The sequence below is a fragment of the Eleutherodactylus coqui genome, chromosome 6 (assembly GCF_035609145.1).
Source record: "Eleutherodactylus coqui strain aEleCoq1 chromosome 6, aEleCoq1.hap1, whole genome shotgun sequence".
NCBI classification, from domain to species: domain Eukaryota; kingdom Metazoa; phylum Chordata; class Amphibia; order Anura; family Eleutherodactylidae; genus Eleutherodactylus; species Eleutherodactylus coqui.
Window position 1 is genome coordinate 16,584,343 of NC_089842.1, and position 25,540 is coordinate 16,609,882.

Consider the following 25,540-nt stretch of genomic DNA (forward strand, 5'->3'; position numbering starts at 1 on the left):
GCCAAGGTAGCGTATTTTGGCCAGGCGCTTTTATGCCAGCCAGGAAGGATAGTCCTGGAACTATCTTTCCGGATGAAGTACGGTGGCAGCTTCATAGACTGCTAAGGGAGACTATGACAGCTGCCAGAGAAGGGAGCTGCTAAACTCCCTACCCCTTCTCTCCTCCTCTCTGCCCCTTGACGGCTGTTTGCAATGGGAGGGTATGGGGTGGGGGCGGAGCTAGTTGCTTAGCTCCCGGCCCCTCCCATTGCTGGCTGCCGACAAGGGGCAGAGAGGGGATGGGAGATTAGCACACCAGCTCCTGCCCCGTACCGCCTCCTCACCTTGCCGAGAGCTAAACTGTCTCCCTTGCCTGACGACATTCCGGGGTCGGCGCATATGTGCTGGGCCCGGGCCGCCTGAACGGGCGTACAAATGTTAGATTCGTGCACACGTTTTTACGTCGCCAGTAGGAAAATGTAAAAACACCAACGCCTGTGTGAATAAGCCCTTCGATGCAGAATTGAAAATGGCTTACAATCTGCAGTTAAGACCTGTGGATTTTGGTGTGCAATTCCCCAGCTGTGGATTTGGCTGCGTTCTGCAGTGTACATCCGTCCCATCTGAAAGGTCCCTTAAAGGGGTTGTCTCACGCCGAAACGTTTTTTTTTTTATTCAATAGGCCCCCCGTTCGGCGCGAGACAAACCCAAGGGATGGGTTAAAAAAAAAAAAGTTTATTACTTACCCGAATCCCCGCGCTGCGGCGACTTCTTTCTTCCTTTACCAAGATGGCCGCCGGGACCTTCACCCACGATGCACCGCGGGTCTTCTCCCATGGTGCACCGTGGGCTCTGTGCGGTCCATTGCCGATTCCAGCCTCCTGATTGGCTGGAATCGGCACACGTGACGGGGCGGAGCTACGAGGACCAGCTCTCCGGCACGAGCGGCCCCATTCACCAGGGAGAAGACCGGACTGCGCAAGCGCGTCTAAAAACGCCAGAAGACATCAGAATTAGACGGATCCATGGCGACGGGGATGCTAGCAACGGAGCAGGTAAGTGAATAACTTCTGTATGGCTCATAATTAATGCACAATGTATATTACAAAGTGCATTAATATGGCCATACAGAAGTGTATACCCCCACTTTATTCGCGGGACAACCCCTTTAAGCTCTGAGTCTTTTTGAACCGAGTTGGGTTAGTAGTTGCTATTTCTACCCTCCGCACGGGACGTTTAGATGAGCAGCACTCTTGACAATACCTCCTCTCAGCTATCTCTATCAGGCTACATTAGTAATCCAACACAACAATCCAGTTCTTCTCGTCTTCTTCTACCACTTTATCGTTTCCCTTTCACTGGCATCCACAGATCGCTGCTGCTCTTGAGATAGCCCAGAATACAGTACAATAAATGATAATAGATTTATCCTCCAGTACTAGGGGCAGCTTACTAAATAGCGGGATGAAAGCCTCCTCTATCTCCGCTTTGTAGCAGCGAGCTGATCAGGTTTTAAACGTACTAATTTAGGCTTATCTTTTGTAACAGAAAATACAGATTTATAGGAAAGAAATAAATAAAAGCACAAAGTATCTTTTCTGTTAACTCTGCATCAGATAAGGGATGTTTGGTGTAAACCACATTCTCAGTAATGCTTTGCTTTGTATAATTTTTCGAGTAGTACGGAAATCTCCTTTTTTTTTTTGCTGACATTAGCAGACTTCTTTCCAAAAATGCAAAGCAGTTCGAAAACTGGCTTAATGTTTAGTGGAGTCTGAGGAGCGGCAGTGAAAGGGTGAATGTCCTCTGTGCACCCCAGTAAGGAGGTGCAGAGGAGTGGGAGATCTCTGGAGGTGCTCTGTGAAGAGGGCAGCCCCATCTGGTTAGGGGAGCAGCTCCAGCTGAGAGACACTTCACTATTTATTTACTTGTAATTACTGCTAGAGGGGGCAGATATTAACACTGTCAAGAGTAATTTGCCCTGACATTTCCAGCTCAGCAGCAGCTCCCTCCCTCCTCCGCTGCTGTCCGTCTGACTGGAGAGTGACTTATATATTTATATGCACAAGGAGGACAATGGGAATTATTTCACTCAATGGTAATATACTTCATATAACGGATTGATAGATGGCGGACGCGGCGCTATATCATATACTGGAATATCAATAACATACTTGAATAGGAAGGCATAGATGTGTTACACGATGCACGGGCTCCTGAGGGCCCCAGTACATGGATTTCAATTTTGTTTTGTGGCCCCTGTAGGAGACAGAGTAAAAACCAACTGCAAAGTTGAAGCGTAGCATGTGAGTAGCAGAAATCCGCTTTCTGCATCTCTCTCTGAGTCCGGTGGGACCGCTGCTATGACTGACGTAAGGAAAGTGTACTCAGAGTTGTCTCCTTCTGCTACGATAGGGTAGAGCATCCAGACGTCATCCACTGTCAGGTGAGCCAGGTACCAATCTGCGTTGAGTTCTTAGAATAAACACAGGTCCAACGAGGCGATTGCGTAACATTCCAAGCCACACATTTGCGTTATATTTTGATTGGGTCGTGTTCTTACTGGTAGTTTGCATTGCACCTGCACTGTATTGATGCTTCGCCAACACGGTCTTGCAAGGAGAGCATCAGCCCTGGACTGCAATGTCAATTGGCTCCATGTCTATATGGTAGCAGAAGGAGGCCACTTCTAGTACATGTTCCTTACATCAGTCATAGCACCATTTTAACAAGACTTGGGCCGGTTTCACGCAGCCAAGATTCTTGTGCAAGATTTGCACGTTGTAGACGCACAAATCTTTTTTGAATGGGGTCATACACATGAGCGATTTTTCTTTTTTCCCGCACTGCGATGCGATGGGAGAAAAAGATAACGACATGTCCTATCTTTGGGCGGGCCCTCGCATCGCATATTGTTTGCAATGGGCCAGAATTGCAACGCGTGCTATATGCATGCTGTGCAATGTTTCCCCATTGAAAACAATGGAAGACACACTGCGATATACAAACGCCTTGCATCTGCAGGGAAATCGCACGTTGGCGAGCACGATATCGGGCCCGTGTTTCATGGCCCGATTTCGCACTCGCCCGTGTGAATTAGCCTCATAGAGATGTGCAAAGCAGATTTCTGCTGCTCATATGCTACTCTTCAACTTTAGCAATTGAGTTTTTCCTCTATAGCTCTTACATGGGATACAGCGCAAAATTGAAATCCGCATTTTGGGCAACCAGGGGCTGATGCAGCATATTATTGTGTAGCGCAACCATGCCTTCCTATTCAAGAATACTACTGTTATTTTAATATAGGTCAGCAGTATTAAGATATAGCGCTGGATCCGGCTTTTTAACTACACCCTGTTAGTGCTTCCCAACTCCAGTCCTCAGGTCCCCCCAACAGGTCATGTTTTCTGGATCTTCTCAGTCTAGCACAGGTGATGTGATTATTGTCAGCGCCTCAGACATTGCCACAGGGGGTCTAAGTTTAGGATATCCTGAAAACATGGCCAGTTGGGTGCTTTGAGGACTGGAGTTGGGGAACACTGCTCTGTATAATAAACTACTGAGGATCAATATGAAAGATTTAGCAAAAAGAAAGGAATGGCTGGCACTGAAATAAATACTAAGGTGATGTTCTGCGCATTTAACAGATAAACAAATTATAATTTGAAGGCAAAGCAAACAATAGAATTATCTAAAGCCACGTAAAATCAGAGGAAACAATAATGTGAGCCTCATCACAGCACATAACAAACAGTCAATGTCTATACAAATGATGGATTCCATTCAATGATGGAGGAAAATTATAATATCCAATGTCTGAAATCATCAATAACAAAACAGCCACGTAAATAATTAATAATGCGCCAAAATGTGCATGGATGAAAGGCAATCCCACTAAAATGCAACAGTGCCTAAAGGAGGCCAAAGAGCCATTAGATATTACAGGAAAAAGATCCCACTAGGGCGAACTAGCAATGTGAGATCTAATGATGGAAGAAAAAAAATTAGACATGAAAGATATAAAGAATGCAAAAAACATATAAAGTCCTCCAAGTTACAAAGACGCATCCAATGCGAATCAGTGCGTTCTTTTTTTACACACGTGAATACGCTGCGTACGATTGCGAGTGAAAGCACTGCCAACATGAAAGGCAGCAGCATATTTTGCCCCCTGAATATGCAGCGTAATCACGGACTGAAATACGCATACACCAATGTGAATGCACCCTAAGGGCTTATTCACAGGAGCGTATATCGGCCGCTGTTTGAACAGCTGGCCAATACACGCTACCATCTGAGCTGTCTTTCCCCTTCTCCCCTCCTTGCCGGCTCTCTGCCTCTCTCCTCCCCTCCGGCTGTTTGCAAAAGGAGGTGGTGGGATGGGGGCGGAGCTAAGCTCCCGCTCCCTCTCTTTGTCCACAGCCAGCAATGAGAGGGGCGGGGCGGGCGGAGCTTAGCAAACAGCCAGAGGGGAGGAGAGAGGCAGAGAGAAATGCATATGACATTCATACTCCAGTCAGTCATACGCTCACTGCCACTATGTCACATCAGACCACAAGGGGCACAAAGCAGCCCCAGTTATGGCCTCAGACTCAACCCTTAAAGGAGCCACTTAGCATTTGCACTCTAGGACGGTCTTCATGTGGTTCTCATGCACTTGCATACGTTTTTTTTGTACCCTGGGGGATCAGCTGGGGCCAGAGATGTCTCACTGCGTATTACATCCCTAAAAACACAAACGATCATCTGAGCTCAATGTTTTAATGTCTATGTGGGAGCCAATGGAAATAGCTGTAGGATGAATGATTGTCCATTTGACAGTTGTTAAAGGTGTGTGGATCCGTACAAGATAAGTTAAGTATTTAATGTGAATTAGGTGTTGGAGTAGGGTCAGACTTTTCGGAATGAATAGAGCTGTTTTATAGCTGAGCTGGGAATCCGCTGTTATAGTTACCAGCCACCCGGCCACTAACTACCAAAACCGCTAAGTATTTCACCGCAGTGCTGCTTGCGTAGCTCATATTGAGATTAATGGGAGTTACAGAAACCGTGCAGTATGCTGTTCTATGATGATCCGTAGCTCCTATTCACTTCAATAAAAGCTACGCAAACAGCGTTGCACTGAGGCGCTCGGCTGCTTCCAACAGGTGGTCAGAAACAGAGGGCCGGGTTTTCCCAACTTGGCCATGAAAAGACAAGATGGAAACACCCCTTTAATTTTACATGTAAACTGCTTAAATAGTGTTCACAGGTGTCCAGTATTCAGCCAAGTGTCCACATAGATATATTCAAAATTGTATGAAATTCTTGTTATTTCAGCATTGTCACAATCACCTTATTTACACGTTTTCATGCAGCCATTTTTCTAAAATCCGAAAACTATTAAGATAAATATTGTTCAGGTCTCAGCATGGAACGTCCGCTACAAAATGGCCACAATGGAGTCTTCACTTTTATTTACAGTACATGCCAAGATGCTAATAGTGCTAATTACTAGCAGAGAAAGCTAGAAAGAGAAGTCCTATACATTCTCTGACCAACACAACAGATTTACAGAACAGGTTTTCTATATGGCGCATTAACTTGCAATCATAACTGGATTGTAATTCAGGTCTTCAAAAAAATCATAGCGTGTGAAGCTTTTGTTTAGTACTGTACTAATCTGCATTCACAATTTTCATACTTTACAATAACTCAATAATAGCAAGAAATGAGGCAAAAAATGAGGCTCGGAAGTGAGAAATGAAGTAACAGTTCTTCCAAATTAAATTAGGGCAAATAGAGATAGATGGACAGACTGAGCTGGGGGAGAGGAAGGTTAATGGAGCTGACGCGTTTCAGTGCTGTGCAGATTTAACGTCTTGTGAGATGTGACAGCTTGTTTTCGCGGGTGTTAATCGGCCCTCACTGTCCCCTCCTTGTCACTGCCCAGTTTCTGTCACTGCCAATCTGTATCCTAATCTGCCTCAATTAGCCCATAAGACTCTGTGCCTGCAGCCTCCCTCATTCCTCACACAGATATCCACGCTGTACTCAGGAAGCAACACTTGGCTTCCAGAACATGTGCAAAAGAATCTTGTCAAACTCCTGACACTGCTCTCTATTAGGAGAAAATAATTATTATAACCCCTGGCTGTGACGAACTGATACTGGGATACAAAGGCGTAACGTTCTGCACAATGGACCTGCACAGGGATAGTTATTTTATGAATTCACCTTTTAAAGTTTAATGGAAAAAAAAGAAGAAAATGAATGCCCACTAAAGTGCAGAACTGAATACATTTATTTGGAGGAAAAGCCGAATTACAATGTTGTGAGCTGAGCTGCCACTATGTTGGTTGGGGTCCTGTACAGCATTTAAGTCACACCGCTCCCCCCTAAACCTTGTAATTATGGGGGAAATGACCATCGCTCCTGTGTAAAACACGAGAGTGATACCCTGTTTCCCTGAAAATAAGACATAGCATGATTTTCCAGAATTTTTGAGGATGCAAAATGATTTTTCAGGCTTTTTGAGGATGCTTGAAATATAAACCCTACTCCAAAATTAAGCCCTGCTAACAGGTAATTAAAAAGGTCAATTTAAATAGTGTCTAGGCAGCTATACATGTAAAAAAGTTAAACCTTTTTGAATAAAAATTAATATAAGACACTGTCTTATTTTCGGGGAAACACGGTAGTTGGGCAGTAGTACGTGGGACGGCTGTTAGGCACTTGTGCGCCCGATAGTCGTCCTGTGCAAAGGTACCTTTACATCTCCTTTACCAGCTCTGACTGCCAAGGCCTTGTGAATTTTCTAGAAAACTAAGATTTTGCATCTATTCACAGCCCAATTAAAGCAACTCTCTGATTAAGAAACACAGTTCTGTCTAGACACCAGAAGGGGATATATTATGTGCAGATGTAGTTCTCTGCTATCCATCCTATCTGCTAGACCTGGGTCCAATTCTCAGCTGTCCAAGATGGCCAACGCACTCTTCAGACTACCTAATCCCCACAGTGCATTGGTAATGTTACACTACCAATGCACTTTACCTGCTCTCTGATAGGCCAGTGCTGCCTGCATCATCAACGCTGGCCAATCAGCAAGCAATGCACAGTGTGGAGTTCCAAATGTCTATGATTTGGAGTGTGTTAGATAATAGTAGAACTAAAGTAGCAGTATAAGATTATAGTATGAGTAAAATTCGGTGCTATTTGAGTAAGCGATACATCATAGGCAGGAGCAGGATGAACTAGATTCCGCTGAAAGGAGATCCATCTTGACTTCTCTGTTTTAGTAAATACTAGTATTTGCCATGAAATAACAATTCTGGAGCATCTTATAAAATTTGTATTGTCCCGTTCCTCTGTTATTCCTCCTAGAAATTATGACTTTAACCAATTGGAAGTGTGGTCCCTACACAGGCTGACGCTATCCAATAAGAGCTAACTATGCAGAGATAACACCTCAGTTTTACAAAGGGAATGGTAACACCCAGCTGTCAATTTACTGATAAATTTCCAGGAGGAGTAACAGATGAAAGACACAATGCAGAGTTAAGAGAAGATGCTCCAGAATTGTTATATTATGGGGAACAGAAGTCTTTGGTAAAACAGATGTACCGGGTGAGCTGACATGTCTTCTTGAAGTCACTATTTATTCTAGATGGTAAATTATTGTTTATCTATGAGTAATAATAATCTATCGGTATCAAACACAAGAGCACCGCTGCCAGATGACTGTTCCAGAGTCTGGTTCGATCTTTGCAACCTCGTTCCCCCTGATTTCATCCCACACATCAACACCTGACACAAAGAGCCTGCTGAATAGGTGCTGTCATCTGCTCGCTGTCCTTCATTACACAAAGAGGCAACATCTTCTCTGCTAAGTGAGGCTGGGAACATAATTACAATCAGCCATTTGCAGCGTGAAAACGCTTTAATTAAATTTATGCAGTCATTCTCTCTAAATAGTCATATCTTTCAAACAATCAGTAGGCCTCCTCTTTCACAGCCCCCTTCCTCTTCAATCTCCTCTCCTTCCTCTCTGTGTTTTTGCTGCTTTATATTATTCTCTACATTTTTTCCCTCAGTTTCTTATTGCTTCTAAACTTCCAATCTTTGAGCACAAAGTAATTGAGTAAGAGTCGGAGTTCATTAGAAGATAGAAATGGAGGGAAGTTACAGATGTAGCAGAATGAAAGGCCAAACATTCCCATATTGTTTACATACTGCTCATACATACAAAACCCAGCAAATCGTTAGATACAATGTATCAATGTATCAGAATTTCAAAACACATTAAAACTGCACAGAAAGTAAAGTAACAATTTAAAAGATTGGAATAGATCTGTAGGTTTTGGTGCCTACAATTATCATGATGAATGATTACTATGGAATGGGAAAATATTTCACCCCCAACTTACAACTTGTGGAGAGGCTAATTACTTGATGCACACGTAAGAATCAGCTACAGACATTGATGAAACTATTGCCGTACGTTAGAAGCGATTTGCCATATAGCACCGCTATTCATCCCACTATTGAATAATGTTGCCGTATGCATTAAAACAGTTCAGTTTACTTCTATCAAACTGAAAGAATTCCTAAGGGCTCATTCATAAGAGCAAATTTACGCTCTGTAGTACATGTGTATTTTTTATGCACAAAATACAAAGAGCTGAAACCCAATTGATTTGCATTGGGGTATTAAGAAAAGCATATTTAAACATATGAAAAAAATTGTGGCATGTCCTATTTTTGCCTCTATTACGGACCAAACTAGACCATTAAAGTCAATGGGAGCGTGTACATTTGCATGATACATGTGTATTCACTGCATATTTACACATGAAATGAATGGGAATTTCTTGCAGTTTTTTTTGCATGCGTAAAAAAACACAATAACTACACATGTAAAAAAAGCAATATGTAGGGAATACTCACTCCACCACTGAATTCTATTAGCTGTCACTATGTCTGTCTACTGGATTCTGTTAGGGCTTGTTCACATCAGCGTCGGAGGGTCCAATCAGAGCGTCTGTCACTGATTTCCGTTAAAATACAAGACAAAATAACGCCGCATGCAGGACTATTTTGCCCAGTAAAATGCCAAACAACCAAATGGAAGCTGAACAGATTTCCTTATATTTAATCGGGACCCATTCACTGCCGTTCAGTTCTGTCATAAAACGGATCAGTTTGACCACTAGTTTTTGGTTTCCTGAGTAGGAAAATGGAAAAGAAAACGCCATTGTGAACAAAGCTTTAGAGCCCCTTTACACGGAACGATTATTGTTCGATTTATCTTTGGATTGTGTGAAACAGAACAAAAATCCCCCAATGTAAGCGCTGCCAGAGACTGAATGACGAACGATAGTTTGTTCACTTATCGTTCATTTTTCAGTTTATGCATGCATATTAATCCAGCAATGATCGGCCATGTAAAAAGGAAGTCATTCATCTATAAACCACTGTCTGTTTACTCTAAATGAAAGCGGGCAGCCGGACGTGATCTCTGGTGCACTCCCCCTTGGTACAGCGAGTTATTGCTCCTGTGTGCAAGTACAGGAACGACAATCATTGGGACAACTGTCGGGCACTGTCAGTCGTTCGGGGTAAGAAAGCTCTTAATATACTCTTCTCTGTAGAAAACAAATTTGGTTTAGGCCAGGCTCACACGATCGTATCTGTAAAACGCTGCGTGTAATATGCAGTATTTTACCGCTGTGCGGCCGGCGGTGAGCCAGCCCATCACCATTTATGGCAGAGGTTTTGGACATGAGATTACAGCGAATCTCATGAACGCTGTCATGCATAGTCTTCCTGTTTTTTTCTTTTATCTAACTTTCCCGCTCTGTCGCGTCACAGCAGTGCGTATAAACGCCGCACATATGCTATATAATTCCGTATGTACAAGGTTGATTATGCGCCCATAGACAACAATGCACTCCATCGTGCATAAGACGCTGCAAAATAAAACCTGCTGCGTTCTTTTTTGCGTGTGTATTATACATAATGAATATTCGCAAGTGTGAATGGATCAATAAAAATCAATGTACTTTCAATGACTCCATTCACCGGCTTTAGGGTCAAACGACAAACAAATATTTTCATGTCTGTTTTATACGGCCATGTACAAAAGTTGTCAACATTTCAGTGTGGCATGGCTTCACCCCCGTGCTTACTTTTTAATTACCTGTCATACAATACATTTGATAGACTGTTGTTTAAAATGATTGCATAGATGTAATTTTTTATGCAACCTTGGATCATTTAATGCAATTCCCAAGAAGCAAGTGCTTCTGCAGTTAATACCTGCATTTCAAAATAAGGAAAGTCCCCTCTCTTAAGGGTTAAAATCAGTCGGTATACAATAAGAATCATTTCATAGGTTGGTATTTTCATCCAAAACTTCTGAAAACTAAACAGACTTTTAGGAAGTTATGTATTATAGAGTGGGATAACTAATCCTGGCATATCAAGGATTAGAACTGGTGAATCCAGAAAAGCAAGAGGAAAAGGTCACTATCTTATAAACACAAATCTCATCCTTATCTCCAGCTACTCTCTGTCCTCAGATATTTTATCACTGCAGCCTGACCTCCTTGTCATGTAGATCAGGCCCAGGGAGCTGGACTAAGCTTGGCTAACAGATCTGTGATTGATCAGAGACAGTGCAGAGACTGAGCAGGAGAAAGAACGCCCTGGGCTGGGATGTGTCATTCCCAGAACTCTTTGTATTCTGCCTCTTTCACATTTATCGAACCTTCTACCAGAAAGGGGGGCGCTGGTGGGGTAGCTCAAAAGATCTCAGGAAATCTTGTTTTGAAGCAATAAGTCAGTGTGAACTCTCCATTACTAAGACCCTGGGGGGGAATAAAAGGAGGGGAGGGCTACCTGCTTACTAGAAGAGGGTGAGAGAAAGGTGAGGTACAACAACTGGAAGCAAAGAGCTCTGTTTCGTATGTCATTCGGTCTGTATTCTCAGTGGACGCAGATATTTGTCCTATATCAGAGAATACAGTTTATTTGTCAGTTCCAATCTTCTCAAACTTAATGCTAACATCCTAAAGAGGCATTTATAGGGGCAATTTTCACACATGATTTTTGTCTGTTGTGAGAAGCACAGAAAAACGCATGTGAAAACAACCCATTATTTAAACTGGATGTATTTAAATGTGCATTTTTTCTTTAACAGCGATGCTGCGAGATAGTGAAATTGCAGCATGTTCTTTTTTTGAGCAATACCACCTATTAGGAACCAACAAAAAAAAAAATTCATGTTTCACTCCCGTGCACATGCAATTTTCATGTGTGTTTTTTTATTTTTCCTATTGAAACGTGATTTTCACTTGCATCTAAATCACATCTACAACGATGCAGTGCGATGCGCTTTTCGCGCAAAATGCAACACACTCGCAGCGAAAATTGCAGGTTTCCAAGCACGATATCGGTACAAGTTTCTCTCATCGATATCGCACTCACCTGTGTATATCTGGCCTTAGGCTGAGTTTGCTTTCCACTTTAACTAATCCATTTTTTAAACATGAAAGGCAAAGCAAAATGGATTTAAAATAGAACCAAACCATAGTTTCTGGGAGGGGGGGGGGGGGGGGTTAATGGACACAGTAGAGAGATCCATCAAAAAACAGACCATTTCTAGCAGTTTGTTTCCGTTAAATGGATCCGTTTTGTCACTGGAGAATGACTTTGTCCTCCCTCTCTTCTGCGCATGCGCATTTAAGCCACAGATACATTAAACTGACAAGAGAAAAATAAATCAAACGGTAACCTTTCCATTCAGTTTCATGACCCATTGACTATAATGTAAGAAAAAAACACAAAAGTTTTTCTGTTCACTTTCTGTTTTGTCAGTGGAAAAAAGTGCGCTAAGTCTGCGCTGTTTCTTTCCATAAAACGTGGCAAACTGGTAGAACGGAAGCGAACTGAGCATAACTAAGTGAAACTAAATCATTTTTTCCTCTGACAGATCAGCCACACTGCAAAACAAAACCGCTGATGTGAATGAGGCCTTACTTGTTCATAAAATGCAGGACATTTTTATATACAAAAAAAACAGCAACTGGACGGAATTGAGTTTGCTTTGCTTTTTTTTATGTTGTACTCGATGGGGGATTGCTACAAGTGGCAACAATTCTGTTTGTATCCATTTGGGCTTGCATGTGACAGATCTGTTAAATCCCACGGCACATGTGCAGTTGTAAAACTTAGGGGAAAAAAATGAATCCGTTAAAAATTGATCATAACGGATAATAAAACGGAAGCAAATGGAACCTATTTTCTTTTTCGCAGACCTGCTTAATGGATCCATCAGAATACCGGAACTGTTTACTTTAGTTAAACATCCGGTTTTTACATTTTGATAAGATTTTAAAAAACTGAACAGTTAAAAATGGATAAAAGAAAGCAGATGTGAACATAGCCTTACTTGTTGATCTTTTAAAACACGCGTTTGAATGCGCAGATATGTACAAGGAGGTTCGCCATACGAGGGATTTGCTAATTTGCAATAGCCTTCCTGGCCACCATATCTTTTATAAACGCTGATACAAGAACATTAGCCAGTTACAAAGAAAGTATGTTTAGAAATAAAGAGCTCTGAATTCTTCTTGTTCATGTAATGTTAATTCTATAAAATACTAATTCTTACAATATCTTTAAATGCTAAAGTAATCGGAGAAGCCGCCATCATGTTACCCCTCCAATGTTTTACCTATACGTTGTCATTTATTATTTATATTGTCCGTGTAAGTGAGAATTGGAATGCCCTTGGAGTGTGTAAGAAAGAGTTCTTTTCTGTAGTGTTTAATCTCCTAATATCCTTGCATACTGCAGATCCTATATCCAGAGATAATATAAGGTTCCTGTCCGCATTGTATACTAGGAACACTCTTTCATCCCTATCTTCCACTTTCATGTAGTTTTCTCGGCAGCTCAATTTCCCTTCCTCCTGCGGCCCAAGAAGTTGGAGGAGCTGATGGTCTCGAGATGGGGGATCCTAATTGCACTTGAACGTCTAAAGCTGACTTGGTTTATCATAAAGGGTGCAGATTTCCCTGGCTGGAGCCTCCGCGGACACAGACCCTCAGGCCCAGCTCAGAAATAGAGGGAATTAATTACATTTTTTTTTAACTCCTCTTCTTTTAAAGTACGGATAGGATGATGAAACCTCCCGAGGGCAAAAATGTCTGCTGAGGGAAGAAAGAGTGAATGTGAGGAAAGATATAGAGGAAGGGGCAGTAAAAGGACATATCCCAGCGTCAGAAAGAACACATCCCAGACTACTAACCAAGTGACCTATGGGCAAGGTTGAGAACTGCTTCTCTGTTTAGCAGCATACAAGGGTTAAACCGTTACATGAGGCTTAGCTATCTCAGTGATGTCTTGGTATGTAGTAGTCAAGGTACATAAAGTCATGGATGTCTAGAAGTAGTTGATTTGTCCTTTTTTATGCTCCAATGATGTTTTGTCACTGCTAATTCATAATAATAAAATATTGAACATCTTCTATCTTCAGTGTGATCGGCTGCATAGCACAGTTAACTCTTCCTATGCCTAGGGATACACTGTGAAGCATTCCATGCAGTCAGGCGGCCAAAAGGTTAACTTAAATCGAGTGTGACTGATTTGGGGCAGCAGTGCAGAGAAAGAGGGAAGGGGCGAGAGAATGAGTAGAGGAGGGAGAGAAAGCTGCCACTCAGACAGATTGGCAGGCCCCTGATATCCCTGCAGATAAAGTCTTACAGATGTCGCCTTGCAATTGATTTTTGGTTAGTGATGGTAATATACTAAGAAGTAATACATTATTGAGGCAAGGTGATGGGGGTGTGTACTGCAGGGAATTATACTACCCCTTCCTCGAGACCTCAGCTTCAAACACTTCTAGAAATCATATTAACCTGCTTCCATCTCAATCTCCTACTTCTCTACTCTGTCTGTGGCGGAACTGCTAAACAAGTTTTTGGCAAAGTGCAAGAGGTAGGAAACGGGGTCATGAGGAAGGATAGAAAACTAAAGGGGTCAGGAGCAGGACAAGGCATATGTCTATTCATTACCATGGTCACAAATCACACAACAGTAACTGGGTAATCCAAAAACTGACATTCTGGTTACTGCAGCTATGACTGGATCATCTTCAGGCTCCACAATGATAAAAAAAGTAAAGCTGTACGAATGACAACTATCGTCCAAATCGTCGCTCAATAGAGTGAATGGAAGCAACAGTTGTTCCATATAAAAATTCACCAGTCACTTCACTACAGCTCACCTAAAAATAGGGGCTGGTTCATTAAAAGGAGTATTCTGGTCTTTTTTCTGTGAACAGGTAATCAGTAAAAAAAAATGGAATACCCCTTTAATTATTGTCTGGTATAAACAGGTAATTGTTGTCTTTCAATGACTAGCCAACAACTTTGCAGGGAAGTGACTACTTGTTAGGCGTGCACCTCCCACCAAACTCTGATTAGCTCCCTCCTTTTTTGAACAATTTGCCCTCCTACTTAATGCTCATTGCTTTATGAAAATACATAAATACGCAAGTGATCCTTGACTGAACAGTCCCTGCCGGTCTTTGGAGGAACGCTTGCTGCTACAGTATCTCGCTGGGCATTGTGCTCTCTTGCAGCAGCGAGTGTTCACTCTTAGACTGCTTGCATGTATTTATGTGCATTAAGTGGACGTGGCAACCAATAAGCGTGCATTAGAGAGGAGTCAAAATTTCAAATCCACGCCCCCAAGGAACCCAACTAGTCAACGAGCAATATTTCCGTGTAAATACTCCCAACAATTTTGTTTAGTGATTGCAAATTTAAGCAAGCCAACAACAATAGCGCAGTGTTAAAGCACACATACAGTCGTTTGAATGCTTTAGTGACTATTTTGAGTGACTATTCAGACAACAGTTGTCCTGTCCAAAGATTGTGCAAACTATGTCATTCCCCTTGACCGGTCAACTTCCTAGAGACAAGGAGATGCAGCCCTTAGAAATGTTGGCTTGTCTTCCATTGATGTCTATAAAAGTTCTGACATCTGTGTTTACAGTTATCCTGCAAATTCCTTATATTGTAACCATGATAAATAAGTCACGGTGCAATGGCTGCAACACGGCAGTGGGTCTGGGCTGACGTTGTGATGTCAGCTGTTACATACACCCTGTCATATGGCACCTGACGCCAACCAGTGCACTTCCATTTGTTGGTATGTTGACTAATTGGCCTCCAGGGAAGTGTTGTCCCAAGCTAGCCAATCAGCCACTGTTGTCGTATATATAATTTTTTCTTGCCCCCTCCTCTCAGGCGACGCTGGTTATTCTTCTAACCATGGAGTTCTAGACCAGGTCACATCTCCCTGGTGTCATCTTTCATTAAAATAAGCCCCTGGTGTTCATACTTATATTTGTGGTCTTCCATATGCTTCCTAAACTGTTAAGACTATTGCTATTCACATCTGTCTGTTGTCATTCACTTATCCATCTATGGACAGTTTAGGCTACCCCAGGTTCCAGACGTGGGGACTCCCTCATCAGGGTGATCACCCGCTGTAAGCAGGGATTTCCCTTATCAGTACATTAGGGTGACATTTTCCCTTTTCCCCAACTATTGCTTCTGATCCTGATTAGGTGTTTAAAGCATTCAGTTCGGACACAAAACTAATTAAATAATGAAAAAATGTCGAGAAAATGAACCTTTCCTTTAAAGGGGCTGTCCGATTAAATATCCACATTTTAAAATAAAGTCCAAATCAGTTAAAACAATAAAAGAGTGCCCATAATCTAGCACTGTCGACAACGGATGTCAGGTGACCCCCGCCACCTCCTAATCAAAGGTCGTAGAGTCACCATTGCAAACTCCTGGCATCATAGTGCCCAGGATGTGGGTTCTGATGCCAGGGTAATGGGTGGTAATGCTACAGCCTTTGATTGGCAGGCGACTGTGAAGTCACTTCCGCTGTCAACAGACACTAGAAGAATTGCAGGGTGCAGTGATGTATCGCAGGTGCTGAAAATAGGTAAGCACCCTTTGTTTTATCGGATTTGGACTTACGTTCACAATGTGGATATGTAGTCAGACAACCCCTTTAAGACTATAGGGGGAAAAAAACCTCTTTTCAAGACATAATCTATAGATTCTTCATTTCTAGCACCTTGTGTTTTGCTAAGTGGCACTTATAAGACGCAGTGAGCTAAAGTAATTTATGATTTCCTATCAGGGCTGTAAATATTCTAAACACTAGCTATCTAGTTTAGTAAGTATATTCGCCTTCTGTGCCTCAGGATAAAGGTGTCTGCTTTATTCTCTTCTCAAATCTCTCGCATCTTAATGGGTTTATTTTCTTTTACACTTGACATAATTTTCTCAGAACTAAAATTGAATATTAATGGAACTGCCAATGATTTGCCTAAGAAACTACTGAGTGATTACATTCTTCTTGCATTAGGCGGTGGTTGTTTAAAGGCTGCTTCCTGATTAATGCTCTGGTTATTATTACAGGTAATGAGCATCCTCAGTAGTCCTGGCGGAGTGGCCCCACAGTCCCAGTCAGACTTTTCTATTTCACCTCTGCACAGTGGCTTGGAAACCAGCAACTCCCTCTCTGCAAGCTGCAGTCAGCGTAGCGACTCCATCAAATCTGTGGACAGCCTCCCCACATCCCAGTCCTACTGTGCGCCAACTTACAGCACAACAGGTTACAGCATGGATCCTGTAGCAAGTTACCAGTACGGACAGTATGGACAAAGTAAGTGTCATTAAATCTTCCACAAAAGGAGTACATTTAATTGCATTGACCACCTTTATGTGGCAAAAAGTTTCTTTCACTTAAACGCATGCATTTTGGGCTGACGATCATTTTTGCAATAGGATTTAATTAAAAATGTTTGCATTGTTTGTCTTCTGCGGCTTCTACATATCACTGTATATAGAAACTGCAGTCTAAGTATCAATAGGAGATCTATAAGTGAAGCTGGACTGACATGTAGGGTCATTTTACACGACATGACTGTCAAGCGCTTGAAGGGTTTTTCCAGGGAAATACTATTGATGATCTGTCATCAGATAGACCATCAATAGTTAATTGACTGGGATCTGCCATTCAGAATCCTGGCCAATGAGCTGATCGGTGTCCCACTGTCAGCACTGCAATAAACAGGGGTACGGAGAGGAAGCTGCTGCCCCAACCCCTGTGTAGTGGCCGACACTTATAACTTCCAGCTCGGGTCTCATTAAAATCAATGGGAGCTGTGCCTGCAGTTACAAGCGCCAGCAATTACACAGATTCCACTCCGTAGCTCTGTGCATTACGGCACTGACAGCAGGTGCCTAATCAGCTGATCGGCCGGGGGCTCCAGCGGCAGACCCCAGACGATGAACAACTGATGACCTATCCTGACAGTCATCCCAACAATCAGCGCTTCTGTGCTTTCACACAGATCGATAATCATCCACTGAATGAAGGTGGAGCGGGAGGAGATCTCTTCCACCCTCCCACCTCCATTCGGAGTAAACAGGCAGTCGCTCATAGATGAAGAACTGCCTGTTCACACGACCGATTATAGGCAGGTTTTTATGGCTGTAAAAACTGAGCGAAATACGGTAAGCGAACAAATTATTGCTTGACATTTGGTTGTTGACTGTGTTTACATCGATCTGTTTCACATTGTCCAGAAATAAACTAAACAATAACTGTTCATGTGTAAAAAGCCCTTATGGCTCTTTTTCTTGGGCCGACAGTCTGCTAAACGTCTGCATGAGTGCTGACGTCACCACTAAGGTTGTTGGCGCTTGTGCAGAGTGTTCAGACAGACATACTTTGCCGCTGGATCCCTTGGCTCTCGCTGGCTTCTCACTTAGCTCTTCACCTTCTATGCGAAGCGCTGGACAGGCAGCATATACATGAAACGAGAAGGCAGTGAATCAGCGATAGTTTCTATGCTGACTGAAAGTCAGCGATTACGATTTGGCCGTAGTTTCCGCAGGTTAGCAGGAGTTACAAAAAAAAACAGAACTCCACTGTGCATGTGTGGTGGCACGCCGGTTGGCGCTTTCGCATGCCCCCACAAGTTCGGAAATAGAATAACCGGACATCGCGCAGAAGACCAGGACAGGTAACGAAGTGTCCTCGGCTGCAGGCAGAGTCAGATTCCTCTGCGGGCTCCTGCATGCGGAATCCCATCCACCCGTGGACATGAGGTCTATATCAGGTCTATATAACCTCAATACAGATAAACTTCATTGTGGTTATCAATGAACGTACAAGAATGTGCAGCAGAGGGAAACTAAGCCATCAGTCCAAATTTATTGACAGATTTCCTATTGAAGACTGCAGATTCTATATACAGTGATATGAAGAAGCTGCAAAAGACAAACAGTGCAAAATTTTTAATAATGCAAAAAAGTTTGTCGGCCCAAAATACATGAATTTAAGGAAAAAAAACCTCCCCAAAGGGGTCCATAACCTTTAATATCATTAACAGAGTCGGAGTGTGGAAAAATAGAGGCGCTAGAGCTGGAGTAGGAAGTTTGCTTTACTGACCCTATAGCCCTGTGATGTGAAACTTTTTAACAAAAACCGTATTACCTGTCGCTGAGTTGCAAGATCAGTATCGTTAATTGTGGGGTAGTTTACACTAAAAAAAATATATTGCAGCATTTAATAGATTTGTAATTACGGAATACAACAAGCGATATTTCACAAATATTCCACTGCATGCTGGGTCCAAACTTTAACCAAATAGTAGATTATTAATTCTGGAGACTAAAGGATTCGTTAAAGGATGATGATAATTGAGTTTGCTAAGCGTCTCTGCTAACTGAAATGTATCCACACTGAGAAAGTGTTGTTGGATCCATGAATTTGGGAGTCACAAAATAAAATTGCATGTGAAATGATACATTTGGCCTCACTCACTAGTCTTGTTACATACATTTCTGCTCCCTATCATGCATATCAATAATACGACAAATAAATGCTGCCGGCGATTATTAAAGGGTTTTCCGGAGTTCTCCCATTTCTGTACAGCCAGCCCCTCCATGCAGTAAAATAACAACTAAACATATACTCACCTCTTCCCGCTGTGTCCCACTGCACAGCGTCTCCCTCTGATGTCACATTGATACACTGGACGCCATGGGCAGAATAGAGCTCAGCACTTGATCGCTGAGCTCTGTTTTTGGCTGCATCGCCTGTGATGGCCTGTAAACCGGGTGGGACTGCAGCCTTTGGCAAACACAGGCGCAAAGGACCGAGCAGCACCAGAGGATACAGTGGGAGTGGGGAGAGGTGAGTATATGCTTATTTGCTCTTTTACTGCATAGGAGAGTCATTGTACAGAAATGGTAGAACTCTGAAAACCTCTTTAAATTGGAGAGCTTGCCATCCAACTCCTAGCTATGCCCCTTCATCTCTGTACTTGAGAGGCTCATGCAAAGTGTCAAAAACACTCCATAAGCAGAATGCAGTTTTTATGTAGGCGGCTGTACTGTACTTTGTAATCTGGTTGAAGGCGCTCGTTGCTTCTCATGGATGTCAGAGCCACAACCAAACAGTGCAGATGGTTTCAACAATTTAAGCGCCTATTATTTTTTAAACCCAAATTAAAGCCATGTGTTTTAGTTGCCCTTGCTCCTGCGCTGACCCTGACCCTTCTCCCACCTCGTGCATGTTAGGGGCACACCTGCAATTAATAGTAAGAATCTATTCCAACCTCAGCCTCGGGCATCCCGGTCCTGCTATGCTTTCATTTGGGAGACCATAGACAAATGCTGATGCAAAAGGCGGTAATGCTAAATACTACTATAAAGTGCAGCAATGGGTGCCGTGGCATAATATAGTATTCGTGATACTATTAAAACATCTAAGGCATAAAGGAGAAAAAAAAAGAACGTAAACAACTGACTTAATTAAGAATTACGGGTATATCACTTCCAAAGTTAGCATTGGAAATCTGCACCTGTGTAATATTAGGGTATATCACTAGCAATAGTCTTCTGTTTCTTAACCAGAGCCATTGACTTTATTGGGCACTTGGCACACACAGGTCTGTCTCTGGTGCCCACACTGATAGGACACAGAAGCGTGAAAGGAAACCTAATGGATATGACAACTCTAATAAGCATCCTGTCTGGACGAGTTCTCCCCTAGGGATACAGCTGACACACCACTGACGACTCAGATTTCCTTATTTATTGGCAGTAACTCTTAAATCACTATTAATTTAATTTGGAACATTAACAGGAATGGAGAGCTTTTGTATTATATAGTGCCCGAGTTATTTATGTGCAGTACTAGTCTGACATTTTTAGGCAACATTTGCTTTTATGTATAAAAATAGCCTGAGAAGTTTTAAAGGGGTATTCCCAAAATTGACTTTTATCACATACCCATAGATAAGTGGCAACATTTTTAATCGTGGGGGTCTCACTGCTCTTGGGAAAGAAGGTCCTGTGTCTCCCTCTTCTTGTCACTGTAGGCTCACTGTACTGCCTGCAGTGATGCACAGACTGAATGGAGCAGCAGTCAAGCATGCACAATGCCACTCCATTCATTTCAATGAGGCTGATGGAAATAGCTGAGTATAAGTGCTTGGCTATCTCCAGCAGTTCCATTAAAGATGAATGGAGCAGCACTATACATGTGGGACTGCCACAACATTCAATCTCTTCTTCACTGCGAGGTGTGTGGTGAGCCCACATTGAGGAGGAGAAGGAACACGGAATCTCAGTCTTCGGAATCAGCGAGGGTGTCAGCAATGAGACCCCCACCGATCCGATGTTTACCACCTATCCTATGAATGGTTGATAAAAGTTAATTTTGGGAATAGCCCTTTAAGGGTATATTCACATATAGTGGATTTGGGGTGGATTTTCTGCAATTCAAGGTGTGAAGTCTGCTGTGGATTCAAATTTTCGGGTGGTTTTTCCAGTTTTCTGTTGTTTAAAACCCCGTTCTTCATGCAGTAAAAAACGTCTATTATACAATTCACTGAACCCAATGAAACTGTCGTTTATGTTTATAATCATACTCCAATAACTATTTTTGAATCTGTTTTAGCTGCTGTCGATTACTTGGCTAAAAACGTCAGCCTGTCCACCCAGCGTCGGATGAAGCTTGGAGAACACTCTGCCGTCTTGGGCCTTTTACCTGTAGAAACCGGACAAGCATACTGAAGAGTTGACACACCAGTAGATGCTACAAGCATCAGCGGCCGAGGGCTCTACACCTTTCCGTAAACATTTGTGTCCATCTTCCCTCATCTACTGAGACAATGTAACAGAGCCGATTCTCTGCAACCACAAAGTTATTGCCATCTAATGCCAGAAAGTTGTACATTCAGCGCTTCAGAAGCTTTTGGTTGATTATGGAATACTCTTAAATACTATCCAGACTTCTCAGCCAATTAATTGTCAAGGCAAATGAAGCAAGTACCAATTGGCACACCATTCGGCTGTGAAATATATGAGAACAAGGCACAAATAAAAATAAAATCTGCCATGATACTATGAGCAGATGTGGAACAGTTCACGTTAGAGTGCAAGCTTTTTTCTTTTTTTATTTGATCACATTTCATTCCATGTTTTACATTGTGCTTCACAAACATTCCCACAGGCATTCCATAAAGCAGAGCTGTTGCACAAAAGACTAAATAAGAATTACTCAAAGGATCCAGTGCAAGTAAATCTACACTCAGCCACAATAAATACTCCGGAGATATGTTTACTTAATTGAAAATTTGAGGAAATTAATGCTTTTTTCATTGACGACTTCTTTCAGTTTTGTACACTCTTTGTCAAAAATAATTCAGCCCCTAGAAGAAGTTGTCATTTTGCTACAGTACCCATCCTGCAGTTCCATCTAAGGCAGATCTGTAAATGATGAGAGTTGTGGTGATTAAATGAACGGTTTTGTCACCTGAGACCGTAAAAGTGGTCGTCCCCCCCCCCCCCCTTGGCCTATAGGAAGCTCTCGGAGGCTCTTTGTGTGTAGTGACCTCTTCTTCCGCTTGTAGAGCTTGTTGACCACTAGACGCCTCTACGACGCAGAGAAGAGATTTCGCCCCGTTACCAGAGTCTGAGAGGGGCGCATTATTGGGATGTCAGAAGCTGGAGGGTCGTATCCATGAATTGTCTCCCACCGGGCCGTTCTGACCAGACTGTTAGGAGCTGTTGGGACCAGTGGATGTGTGAGGGCACACAAAGTGACCAGGCTCAGAACCCCCCTAAAGACCACCAGTAGAGAGCAGCATCTGACCAAACTGCTAGGAGGTGTTGGGACCAGTGGATATGTGAGGACACACAAGGCGACCGAGCTCAGGAACCCCCGACAGACCACCAGTAGAGAGGAGCGCCTAATTATCGCACAACCACAAGCAACTCCAACTGTTCCATTGGCTGCCATCCAGAGACAGGGGGCGCCATCGTTACACCCCTGTGTCTGTCAAAACCATTTCCAGGCGCTTGGCTGAAAGACATTTGGTCTCACAGCGCCCATTACATGTATGACCTTTGACATCCACCGTCACCTCCGTTTGCAGTGTCATGAACGATGAAACTGGACGCTACGAAGTGCAACCAGGTTCTCTTCAGCGACGAATCCAGGTTTACTTTGGGTGCTAATGATGGCCGTGTTCGTATCTCAAGACCCAGGGGTGAGCGCCTCCATCCTGCCTTTGCTGTGGAGCGGCACACTGCCCCCTGCTGGTGGTATGGTCTGGGGGGCAATTGCTTACAACAGTCGGTCCCCCTAGTAGTGGTACGAGGACAATGACAGCTCAGTGATATATTCAGGACATCCTGCAGCCACATGTGTTCCCCTCATGGCGGCTTCCAAGAGGCATTTTCCAGCAGGATAGTGAGCAGCCGCACGGAGGAGGTCCAAAAGGGTACAACGGCCTTTGTTCAAGGGTTCATTTTTCCACAATAAGTGATCATTTTGATCTGATATTGTAATCAGTTACTTATATCAACGTTACAAATGAGACATATATAAAATTTCATTTGGTTCCGACAACTCCTTCTAGGTGCTTTTTTTTTTTTACAATTAGTGTATTAATAAGGACCACGATGTTGTGAAAATGAAAGAATTGTAATTGGTCCAAGATTATTTGCAGTTAATGTGGACTAAATTCATTTCCTCAGTGATGCAGAAACTACGAAGCGCTCACTTTCCTGATGTCCCATACAGACTTCATTGGTTAATAATATTTGAACTATTACATTTGAAAACTTCATCTTGAACAATCCAGGGAATTATGCTGAAAAGTTATGCCAGTTATCCCCCAAGTAAATGTCACAACCTATTGTACAAAATAGTTTATCCGTTGTTTGAATAACATAAAACTATCACACTTGTGGCACATTCATTGTATCTGACAAATGTAATCACAGAGGTGATTGTATGAACCTATGAAGAACTGAGAATCAATTTCCTCACATTCCAGGATGATAGAAAATATATAATAGCTGCAAATCTATGAAAGCAGTCCTTATAGTCTCGCATACACTGAATGGCCGCTTTATTAGACCCCATCTAGTAGGGCGTTGGACTTCTTTTGGCCTTCAGAACCGTAGCAATTCATCATGGCGTAGATTCCAGTAGGTGGTGTAATCGCTCTGCAGGATTATCGGCCCCTGCGGACAGGAAGCTTGTTGTAGTTGTCACAAATTAGACAAAAGTACGGACATGTTCTGAACAGCTGACAGGAAGGGGTCATCGATTCATACTGCTTGCCCCAAATTCTGCCCTCCCATCAGCACGGTGCAACGGAAACCTGGATCCATCTGACCACGGGATGTTTTTCTGTTGCTCAGTGATCCAATTTTTGTGCACTTCTCACCTTTCTGTTTCTTTTACAATGGCAGTAGAACTAATTATCTGCTGTTATAGCCCATCCGTGCTGAGGAATGAGGAGTTGTGCATTCTGACATTTTAGTTGGATCACCAGAGTTGTATTTGGCTCCTACTCTGATCCCTTTTTTTATATTAAATATTTTGATTTTCATCACTTTTCTTATTTAACAACAAAAAAAAAAACACAAAACATTGCAACCCCCCCCCCCCCCCCCTCCCTGAGTCTCTCTCCTCTGACTCCTTTTGGAGTCCTTTCCATCCACAGGATCCCCTTTGATGGATGTTTTTCCTCAATCACGGCATTCTCTGTATACTCTCCACACTGTTACATGAGAAACCCCACGCAGTTGGCAGTGAAATCCTGTCCTCGGCTAGTCCAGCATCAATGACCCGGCCTTGTTGGTAATCACATAGATTGCTGGATTTTCCCATCTAATTTGGATTCACACTGAACGATATCCACAGATAACTTGTCACGTTATTTATGCTGCACTCCGGGGTCACCGGTCTAATTTCCATACAGGGAAGCGTCAATTTTGAAAGGACCAGAGTCTCCAATAAAGTGGCCATTCAGTGTATATCACAGAGCAGTGATTGCAGAGAACCAAGAATAGGTTAGGAGCAGGCATACGGCTATTCCATAGAGGCTTTGAAAACATTATTGATGACACCACAAAAGACTTTCTAGTCATATTTTAGCTATTGGTTTAATATATGTATATAGTATAGATAACCCAACCCAGATGCGTCCAGAGCTGAAGCTCACCTGTGTGAATACCTTCACAATAAGAGATGTATAGTAAGGTTGATGTATATGAAATAAGTGATGTCTGCAAAAAACATTTATATATTATGTTTCAAGAGAAAAACTATTGATCTGGGGATTGTGGTGATTAAAGGGCATGTTTTTTTTCCCTAAGGTACCGAGCACTCAACGTAATAACCTTTTCTCTACAGACTTGTATCCAATGCTATAAGAAGATACGCTCTTCTGGAAGGGGGCAACAAGAACACAATGTAACAAGAGACATTCCATGTGGAGGTTAAAGTATCAAAAATGGAGATGTTGTCGCTTGCACATACGGACACTTGACGTTCTTTTTTTTAATATATATTTCTATAAAATGGACATTAGAGGGAAGCAGCTGGAACCACAGGGACTGTGAGGCACAGCTGCAGTATCCTACCTAAAAATGTATATTAATTGCTTCTAACCCTTTAGTCTAATGCCACCGACCAGGATCCTCTTATATAGCACTAGTAGGCATTCCATACAAGCTGACTGTCACCTCTGTGTCTGATTTCATGTCACTCCAAGTGTGTGCGTGTACATATATATGTGTATATATATATGTGCATACATATATATATAATCCCACTATAATTTATTCAGCTATATTAAGTCGTAGATTAGAAAAATAAACTTGTACTTGTTTTACCCTCACTGCTGCTGACAGGTGTCTGCAAGCTACAGATCGCCCCTCCGGCCGTGAAAGGGTTAACTACCTGCGCCTGTGTATGTTTTTTGTGTACCTCAGGCATTGCTGTTATGCATTAAAGAAGATGAAGCCGTATACTCTCTCATGTGTTTTATTAGGTTCGGTAAATGATAACAAATGAAGCGGAGCATTTATCCTCATCACACCAGCATTTTGTCCTACGAGCAGAAAAAGGCACCCGGTAACTTCCCCACTGACTTCAATGAGACTCGGCG

The 25,540-nt window shown here is 42.6% G+C and overlaps 1 protein-coding gene across 2 annotated transcripts in view; it reads left to right on the forward strand.

The window, feature by feature from the left end:
- Window positions 1-24,011, forward strand: part of PAX7 (paired box 7) — a 122,870-nt gene extending 98,859 nt beyond the window's left edge. For both annotated transcript variants that reach the window (XM_066606348.1, XM_066606349.1), the window contains exons 8-9: window positions 16,473-16,719; window positions 21,031-24,011. In XM_066606348.1, coding sequence (XP_066462445.1) covers window positions 16,473-16,719; window positions 21,031-21,146 — 363 coding nt within the window. In that variant the 3' untranslated portion in view covers window positions 21,147-24,011. The remainder of the gene's footprint in view (window positions 1-16,472; window positions 16,720-21,030) is intronic.
- Window positions 24,012-25,540: the final 1,529 nt, after the last annotated feature.